This window comes from Phyllostomus discolor, chromosome 4, assembly GCF_004126475.2.
Source record: "Phyllostomus discolor isolate MPI-MPIP mPhyDis1 chromosome 4, mPhyDis1.pri.v3, whole genome shotgun sequence".
NCBI lineage: Eukaryota > Metazoa > Chordata > Mammalia > Chiroptera > Phyllostomidae > Phyllostomus > Phyllostomus discolor.
The window spans coordinates 103,185,000-103,194,925 of NC_040906.2; the positions used below are offsets into that span (position 1 = coordinate 103,185,000).

Sequence of the window (9,926 nt, forward strand, 5' to 3'; positions counted from 1 at the left end):
CCCTGGGGGGGGGGGGCAAGTTTTTGTTCTGTTTGTTTGCTTGTGTTTTTTGTGTTGGTTTGTTTTGCTTTCATACAACGTAGTCACACCAGCCTTCAACCTACTTGCCTATGACCTCAGAAATAAGGGAGTTGGCGGCAGGGGGTGGGGGGGTGGGGGTGGCATCAAGGAGGCTACTGGGGAGTCAATCTGTGGAGACAGCAGGTTGGGCTGTGAGTGAATCAGTGGGGTATGGGAAAAAGTTTTAGCCCAGGGCCCAAGGATGGGAATGCCCACTGGAAAGTTAGTTTACCCTTCAGGCTATTCATTTCTGTATGAGATTCTGCAAGATTTGTCCTCAGGAAGTCTAAGGTTAATAGTGGACATTCCTTCATCCTATTAAGAAAACGTTCATGTACTGAGAAAAAAAAAACCATATTCTCTATTATAAATGCAGGTTTAGAGATGGGGAAACAGCCCTCAGGCTTTCACCTTGGCTGATAAAAAGAGAAAGCGTAATTTGGGGAAGACCTTTCCAGTCTGAGGAGACAGTGTAACCACCTCTCAAGAATCCATATGCTGGTAAGATGACGTGGGTGACATGATGCTTAGCTTTAGCTCCCTGTCTGGTGGAAGACACCATGGAAGACTCCCTGGTGTCTGCCATCAGAAGTCTTTCAAATTGATGACAAATCGTAGACTCTACCTTGCAGGAGACCCCACCCATGGTCTCTCATATAGGGAAACCAGTCCAATCTAATGCCCACCTAACCAGGTGACAAATTCCCACCACAAAACACTTGTCCCGTATGTTTGATGAGAAACATCCATCAGTGTAGTTTGTGCTGAGTGGGGTTAAGGTGAGACACTCTTCTTCAAGGAGGTGGTTCTTGAGCAAGATTTAAAGATAGGAAGGGACTAGACTGGTGGGGAAGAAGGTAGACATGTCTCAGGTTATGAGAAAAACATGCATGTGGCCAGTAAGGGAACATGAGAGAAGGACAGTAGGACAGAGGAATAAATGAAGGGAGTAAGATGGAGAAAGGGACATGACTTCCCAAGACAGAACCTGGTAGTGAAGGAACCAGAAAGGAAAAAGCTCTATTAGCCAGAACCTGGGCAGAGTGTTGGAGTCAATTCAGAGATTAGTCAACCTCTAGACCCCTTACCCAAACCGATACTTCTAACCTAGAGAAGACCTGCTAGGCCCTAAGGCAGGGCAGACATTGCTCCACAACCCCCCACCTTCTAGAAAGTTCATTCCCTCCTGAAGCATCTGTAACCAAGAAGCACCAACCCCCACAGGGCAAAAACTCCCTAGATCATCAGGGAAAATATATTTCCATGCCCTCCAAAATCCCCAGAAATTAAGACCGTTTTTAATTGGGTATGGGACAGAGAGAGTAAGAGGGAGCATGGTGCCAGGTTTCATTCTGTAGCAAACAGCTTTGAATAAGGAGACGGGAAGTATCATAGTTTAATTTAACTTCTAAATTCTTTATTAGCTAAATTGTGACCATGTCAGATTGACTAACTCACTTCGTAATAAATCATTTCACTGTTCTCTACAAATAGAAATTCAATTTGGTTCAACAATTATCTAGTAATATGATAGCTGAAGCACTGGCTTACACATAGATGGAAACACAGAAGTTAGCAGAACATTAATCCCAGCCTAAATCTTACTGTTTTTGGATCGTAAAGGCAATGGGAGTGTTTCTATAAATCAGAAGGAACCAAGAAAGCATTAATTGGCAAGCTGGCTTTGAATGGTATGTCTAATATGCCTTAAAAACTTATTTTCTATTCTCAGTAATACACACAATCCTGCTGCTTAATTATGTTAGAATCAAAGAATCATAGAGTTAAAAAGTATTCTACAGTTTAACAACACCCACCTCCAAATCTAAGCATTCTATTGATTTCTTTCTCAATAATTTTGAGAATTCATTAAAGGATGTGGTTGTTGAGTAAGAAATAAAAGAAAATAAGCTCTTTTGCTCCAACTATCACCCTGTCCCCAGGATAGTCATCCCCCAATGCAGTGGTATGTCAAGAAGAGTAAACTGCCCCTTATGATGCTATAATTTGCCATGGTGTTCCCATCCTCTAGTCTCTTTCCATTGCAAGTCACAATCTGTTTCTCAGGAGTTACACCAGTCTTGGATTCAATCATCTCTTTCACCTGGGCCACGGAGCTATGCCTTCGCACGTGGAGGAGGTGCCTCTGGCCCTCATCACCTGACTCCACCAGAACTAAGGGAAGTTCCTCATCACTGGGCTTCACCACCTTCAGGGTGAGATGGATGGTCGTCTTCTTGTCAATACCATAAGATGATAGCTTCCTGTGGGGCTTTAGGGTCTTCGAGCCCAGCTGAAGGACCTGATCCTGCACAGGAACCTTGGTCTTAGATCGGACATGTTCACTGATCTTCTTCACTCTGTCATCCACGTTGGCAGTGAAGGTCATTGGTTCCCATTTCTCAGAATGAACATTCACCTGGACAATGAAGGCCAACAGACAGTTGCCAAGAGTATCTGCCAAGTTTTACACCCCTCGTTCCCTCTCCTGAATTTCTCCTGCCCTTCATTGTCTGTCTGGTCCTCCAGCTCCTTCAAAACAAGCTGTGGCTCAGCCTTTCTTGGAACTTCTCTTTTGGAATTCTCAGGTTACAACTCAAACAAAAAAAATCAGTCTTATTCCTTATCATTGTACTTCTTTCTTATCCATCCCAAAATTGTCATTAATAATTTCCTACCACATTTACCTACTTCCTAGCCAGATAAAGTTTGTCAAATATTGAAAACTAAATAGAAATACAAAGCATCCAAAGGTGTACACCGGACTCTTAAAACAACTCCCAAATAGAATTTCTGAGATTTGGCAGCCTAATTGGATATGCACAGGGCTGCCCTCCATGACTACTGTAGAAAAAAAGCCCCTGTACTTTAGTTTCATTTTTTAAATGTCTCATTGCTTTATAATAATGACACATATTAAAGTGACACTATGTTCGAGTATATTTGTTCATCTGTGTTTCCTGTGTTTTTATACCTACCCATTGTAGAATATGATCTCATTCTTTAATTAAAACAGGGCCTCACTCACAAAAGGTAGGGACACCATCTGAGTCTTCAGAAGCTAATCCCTGTGCTGTCTCTTGAAAGCTTGGGAGGACCTCTCTCATGCTCTGTTCAAAAAAATATATATCTTCCCTATTTAGAGATCACAGGAATTTCTTCACTGTACTGTCTCTTCTGTGCTAAGCATTGCCCTTATTTCAGGTTCTCTTCATGGGGTACATATTCTTACATAAGGTAATGTATCAGTTCATTAACAACTTAGGATAAATGAGTTTTGTGAAACTCTCTTTTGAGAGGAGAAGGAAGTTTAACTGTAAGAGTCCTGGACACCTAAACAGGATAAGAGAAAAATGCCTTCAGGCAATATTTCCATAGTTTCAAATTTTGCCAGCCCTATTGAGCACAAAGCCCAAACCCACTTCTTACATTTATCCTTCACAGTGGCCAGTCCAAGGCCTGACACAAAAGAAAACTCAGGAGCCAAATAACCAGCTTTTCTTCATAGAAACTGCCTTCACATTCTGGAGCTATCGGTGCTTCTGTCATCCCCTTCAAGAAGCCTTCCCAGCCTCCCCATCTCCCTGAGCACTGTGCCCTATCCATTCCTAAGATCCCCATCTCTTGAAGGTGCTTTCCCTGTCCCCATCACCATGATCAAACCCCAGCTTACACGGAGGCAGGAAGCAGTGGAAGCCATCTCTGCAATCAAGGGAGCAGCAGAAACCAGAGACTGAGGAAACAGGAGTCAGAAAGAGGACTTTGCATCCAGCTTCTATATAAGCAGCTGAGTTGGAAATCCCCTGCATGTTTGCCTAGCTTTCCGGTGTCTTTTGTTCTCACATGATCTCATGAATTTTCTTTCACTTTTGCTGGGTTGAGTCAAAACACAAGAATACTTTCTGATCAAGCACTTCTCCCCTCACCCAATCCATGTGCCCTCCTTGTTCCAAATACGGAATGGTCCTTCTGTGTTGAGAACTTTTCCCTATTAACAACAACCCACCACTCCCAGCCTTCACTTGTGACTGTCCAGTCTGTAGCCCTGGGCCCTCAGTGACTAAAAACCTTGAATACTTATGGTCTCTTCCTGATGCACCCAGGAGAAGACAATCAGAGTTTGTATGGAGTGGTTGGACCATGAGCAGCCTATTCGGACTGTCCTGGCAGGATGTGTGAAGCATGCCCTGAGAAGACATAGGATAAATAACCCTGGCTCAGCCCCATGGGGCCAATTGCTATATTACTTTGGGCAAACCTGTTCACCTCCTTAGATATTGGTTTTCTGGTCTGTCAAATGAGATAATCGAAGGGGTTTCCCAAGTGTCTTGCAGGCTCAGAAAACTGTCTTTATAAAATGTCCTTTCTTGAGCTCTCTAAACCTGTCCCAAACCAAAGCAGCTACATGAGAACAATCCAAAGCCAAAAATCAAATGCTGACTCCCACCTTCCACATGCTAAAACAATCACACATCCACCCTCACAACACAGTGCCTCCGTTTCCCCACACTTAGTCCTAGACACTCTTCACTACTGTGATCTCAGAGATAGCTAAAGGTGATGCTCACTCACTGGCTCTTGCAATTTGGATTTGGACATAAAGGACTGCATGAGCAGTGTCTCTTCAGGGAATTTACTCAATCACTCTGATCCTCCTAACATTCCAAGTTAATCAATCCACTATCCCAAACTTTCAGAACATTGCCACAAAACACATTTGAAAAAAGGAAACAGAAAGGACTTCTGGCCAACATGGAGGAATAGGTGCATACACTTTGCCTCCTTCCACAACCAAAGGAAGGACAACAACAAATTAGAAATAAAAAACAACAAGAACTGCCAGAAAATCAAACTGTATGGAATTCTGACAACCAAGGAGTTAAAGAAGAAACATTCATTTAGACTGGTAGGATAAGCAGAGATAGGCGGCCGGGGAAGAGAAGACCGGAGGCAGGGTGGCAGCTGGAGGAACAGGTGGGAGAGGCAGCTGCTGGTGATCCCAGCAGATCCATATTAGTGTGCCGATAAACCAGGAGGAACAACTGGACAGTGAGACAGACTGCAGCCACCCAGAGTTCCAATGCAGGGAAATAAAGCCTCAAAACCTCTGGCTATAAAGATCTGTGGGAATTGTGGCAGTGGGAGAAACTCCCAGCCTCACAGGAGAGTTCACTGGGGAGAGCCCAATTTGCTTGTGGGTAGCATCAGAAATGGTGGAAAACCAGAGAGCCGAGCAAGTGGCATTGTTCCCTTTTGGACCCCTCCCCCACATACAGCACCACAACTCAGGAGAGTGGGTTGCCCCATCCTGGTGAACTCCTAAGGCTCTGCCCCTTAGAACAAAACAGGTGCACTGAGACAAAGAAATATGGCCCAAACGAAAGAAGAGATCAAAGCTCCAAAAATAAAACTAAGCAATGAAGAGACAGTCAACCTATCACATACAGAGTTCAAAACACTGGTAGTCAGGAGGCTCACAGAAATAGTTCAGTATGGTTGCAAACTAGAGGAAGAAGTGAAGGCTATGTGAAGTGAAATGAAGCAAAATATACAGGGAACCAATGATGAAGGGAAGGAAACCGAAACTCAAATCAAAGATTTGGAGCAGAAGGAAGAAGTAACACTCAACCAGAATTGAATGAATAAACATGAACTCAAAACAATGAGGAGAGGCTGGGAAACCGGGACAACTTTAAATATTCCAACATCCAAATTATAGGGATACCAGAAGGAGAAGAGGAAGATCAACAAGTGGAAAAGTTATTTGAACACATAATGAAGGAGAACTTCCCCAATCTGGTAAACGAAATAGACTTCCAGGAAGTCCAGGAAGCTCAGAGGGTCCCAAAGAAGTTGGACCCAAGGAGGAACACACCAAAGCACATCATAATTACATTGCCCAAGATCAAAGATAAGGAGAGAATCTTAAAAGCAGCAGGAGGAAAGGAGACAGTTACCTATAAAGGAGTTGCCATCAGACTATCAGCTGATTTCTCAAAAGAAATCTTGCAGGCAAGAAGGGGCTGGAAAGAAGTATTCCAAGTCATGAAAGGCAAGGAAGGACCTTCTTCCAAGATTACTGTATCCAGCAAAGCTATCATTCAGAATGGGAGGGCAGATAAAGTGTTTCCCAGATAAAGTTAAAGGAGTTCCTCATCACCAGACCCTTACGATATGAAATGTCGACGGGTCTAATCTAAGAAAAAGAAGATGATCAAAACTATGAACAGAACAGCAAAACAAACTCACAACTATCAACTACTGAACCTTCAAAGTAACAAAAACAAAAACAAACTAAGCAAACAACTAGATCACGAACAGAATCATAGAAATGGAGATCACATGGAGGGTTATGAGTGGAAACTGAGAGGGGGAAGATTGGGGGAGAAGGTACAGCGAATAAGAAGCAGAAATGGTAATTACAAAATACACAGGGGGAGGTTAAGAATAGTATAGGAAATGCAGAAGCCCAAGAACTTAAATGTACGACCCATGGACACAAACTAAGGGGTGGGGGAGAGTCCTTGTAGCAGGGGGTTACAGGGTGGAGGGGAAAAAAGGGGAGAGAAAAAAATGAGACAACTGTAATTGCAAAATCAATGTTAAAAAGAATGAAAACAAAAGAAAAAGAAGCATTTACTAAAAGTGCTCCAGAAGTTTTCTAAGTAAGAAGCCTGTAAAAATGCCAAGTTATCATGTTTGTTTGCTGTGCTTTCAGTGGCCATTTCCTGTACCTTCATTCACTGCTAGATCTCAAATGATCTCATTTTATTTCAGGGCTTTTCATTGGGTGAACTGGGGTTTATGGGAAGTGCCTACACAGAGAAATGGGAATCCAAGAGCTCATTCTGACATTTCAAAGAGCTTAACATGAACCATGTTCTTCTATTTGAAGCTCTTATTAGATAATTAATAAAACTGGAAAAACTAAATATTTAAATGAGTTTTTTGTGGGGTTAGGCATATTTCTTTAGACACATAGGATGAGTATGAAAGGAGAAGAGTGCCTGATGGAACAGGCAGGAAACCTTGGTCCCTGCTAGTCTCCTTTCAAATATCTCTCCAGGTTCCTGTGTCCTGTGTTTAGAGACCAATATTGTGACCTTTGGCTTCTACACACCAGAAAAAGACTGCTTTGCACCCAGTGTCCACCGGGATTCAGGTGTTCTGAAACATCACCAGCAGCAGGCAGAAATGTCAGATCAGATGAAAGTGACAGGGAAAGAGAAAGCCCTGCAGCAGGATAGAGATGGGGGATGGGCGGGGGAAAAAGAGAAAGTGAAAGCAGTACAATCCCTGACTTAAGTAAACTGCTTTGCACCTATTACCTTCTTAGATCTTCACGTCAGTTCTGGAAAAGAAACAAGGAGAGTAAATGTTTGAAGCTGCTTAAAATTAAATCACTCTCTTCTCATATTTTTTTCTTCTTTGCCATTCTTCCCTCAGAAGTAGCAATGTTTTCATTCTCAGGGGAAGTAGAGAACCTTAGCCAGAAGCTCCAGGAGGCAGAGCCTAGGAACAACAGTTCCCAGGAATGTTATTCATCTACTGATGCCCCTCAGGTCTGCACCTTAGAGCCCAGACCTGACCTGCTTCCACACACAGTTCCCTGAATCCCCTGCATATCCTCAAGCATGCCAAGCTCTCTGCCACCAGGTTGTTGAGCATGCCTTTCCCTGCAACACCACCTCCAACACCATGAATTTATAGGAATATGCGTTGTAAGCAGCATCTCCTCCAGGAAGCTTTCCCTAATTCTCCTCTTTCCTGTTGTGGGTTATGTGCCCATCTTCTGTCCTCTCACACTCTCTCTACAAACCTTTCAGAGCACATCTCTTCAGCAATAAAATCATCTGCTTACTTAGGCTTTGCCCACAGTAAAAGTAGAAATCTTGAGGGTCATGAGTAGGTCTCAAATAATTTGTATCTTTATTTACTAAGTGAATGAATGAACAAATGAATAAGTGAATACAGTGGAAAATACCTACAGAGTATTTAGCGTATTTCAGGAATTTCATTAACTGTTTTAGTATTCTAATGAGGTAAATGTTAGTATTTATTGATAAGCAAGAAGCTAACTCACTCACAGTTGTGTTATAGTATCTGGTAAGCAAGGGCTCAAATCCAAATCTGTATTTCTACAGTCCTTGTCTTCTTATTATATTGTGCTTCAATGGAAAGAAAAAGAGGGAGTGCATGCACATGAATGCCTTTTGTTACATGAAAGGTACAAGTTGGAGGAAAGCATACAGATGGATAAAGAAAAGCAAAGGATGTAAGGAGCCTTGGAACAAGTGAGAGCAAGAATTTCGGGGCCGGTATATTGACAGGAGTATCCCTGGGTGGACCACCCTACACTTCTCTACTCAGCAGAGGTGAACAAAGAGGTTGTGAGTGCTGGTGTCAGAGCCTGGAGGAAGGTCACAGCCTCCAGCAGAAACAGATGAGGAATGCTCTCCCAGGGCTGTGGGTGTTCTTTCAACGGTGCCACTGCAGTACAAGTCTTGCAAGTCTACATGGCAATCCAGAAACTGCCCAGTGGAGCCGGGGATTTCCAGCATAGGGTTACTTCAAGGTCAAGCCTGGGGTTCTGAAAGCAAAACTAATTGCTTTCAGGGGATTCCCTACCCACAGGGTGTGGGTTCTGAGAAACAGTGTCCTTTCAAGGAACAACAATAACAAACCTGGACTCTGATCTTCTTGGTCTTTTCCCCCTGCCTTCCTATGTAATTCCCTTCCAACCCAAAGCCAGTGTGAGGGCTGTCCCAGGCACCCTGATTGATACCCCTGTGCTCACCACAGGTAGGTTTTCTTCTTGGGACCCAACCTTCCCCTTGCTTCTTACCACAGTATCAACTTGTTCTCCCTCTCTGGGGAGATAAATTGTTTCAGAGGCAGACAGATCTCTTTTCATTTGTCCCTCTAACAAATTCAGAAACCCAGCCAAGGTCAAATGCCATGCTATGGGTATCTTGTCAGGTTATGTAACAAATGTCTCAGATCTGTGCAAATCTCCCAACTTGGCTCTGCTTGATAGGGGTGGTATTGGACTAGTCACTGCCTCCAACTGAGTCCTCCCTGGACCAGGGGTCCCTTTTCCCATCTCTTTAATAATCTGTGAAAGAGTTTGTAAAGCTGCTTTGAGATCTAGAATATTGCTTCAGAAATGCCAACCAATTTCAATCAAAGTGCTACTGTGAATTCTCATTTAAAATTGGGGGGTGGGGGGACTTGTCCATTCTCAAAGAAGAACAATTTCAAAATACCTGTCAAAATTAAAAATAGACACATAAAACTAAAACAACCCAAATACCCTTTAGTCATAGGGAAACACATTACTAAATTGTAGATATCCTCAGCAGTAAAAATGGATGGATTATACCTGCAAGCAACAATATGGATCAATATCCCAGAAACATACAAGGTGGAGGGACAAAAAACAAGACCGGGAAGACTATATAAAGTAAGATACTTTTTATAACTCTTAAAAACAAGCAAAACTATAGAGAGATAGAGAAAGAGATGAGCTATTTGGGAATTCAGAGTATGTTCACCTTTTGTAAATAAATGAAGCCCAATCTAAATGTTGATGAGTTACTGGGAGATTTTCAGCAGAGAATAGGACATTTAGGAACCCTCTGACATTTTACCTTGTCATATTGAGAATCTAAAGTTTAACTATGAGAACTTAATATTTGGTGAAAGTATTTTATTGAATGGCAATAATTACCTTCTTACTTAATGTAGAGGTGCAATGTGTTTTAGCTCTATTAAAAGTAATGTTGCCCTGGCTGAGTGGCTCAGTTGGTTGGAGCATTGTCACACACACAGAAAGGTTGAGGGTTCGATCTCAGGTCAGGGCACAT

General features: G+C 42.7%; 1 protein-coding gene across 1 annotated transcript; it reads right to left on the reverse strand.

Moving 5' to 3' along the window:
• Nucleotides 1-1,548: 1,548 nt before the first annotated feature.
• Nucleotides 1,549-3,884, reverse strand: LOC114495425 (ubiquitin D-like). Its single transcript, XM_028510706.2, has 2 exons — nucleotides 3,734-3,884; nucleotides 1,549-2,479 (listed from the first exon to the last, which is right to left on the reverse strand). Exons 1-2 carry the CDS (start codon nucleotides 3,758-3,760, stop codon nucleotides 2,009-2,011), a joined length of 498 nt encoding a protein of 165 aa, XP_028366507.1. The 5' UTR covers nucleotides 3,761-3,884; the 3' UTR covers nucleotides 1,549-2,008.
• Between the last annotated feature and the right edge of the window lie 6,042 nt (nucleotides 3,885-9,926).

Excerpts from the sequence above, each read along its gene's own strand:
- LOC114495425 (XM_028510706.2), bottom strand. The coding sequence starts at position 3,760 with ATGGCTTCCACTGCTTCCTGCCTCCGT. Across the intron at positions 2,480-3,733 it reads CCACTGCTTCCTGCCTCCGT|GTGAATGTTCATTCTGAGAA; the intron begins GTAAGCTGGGGT and ends TTCATTGTCCAG.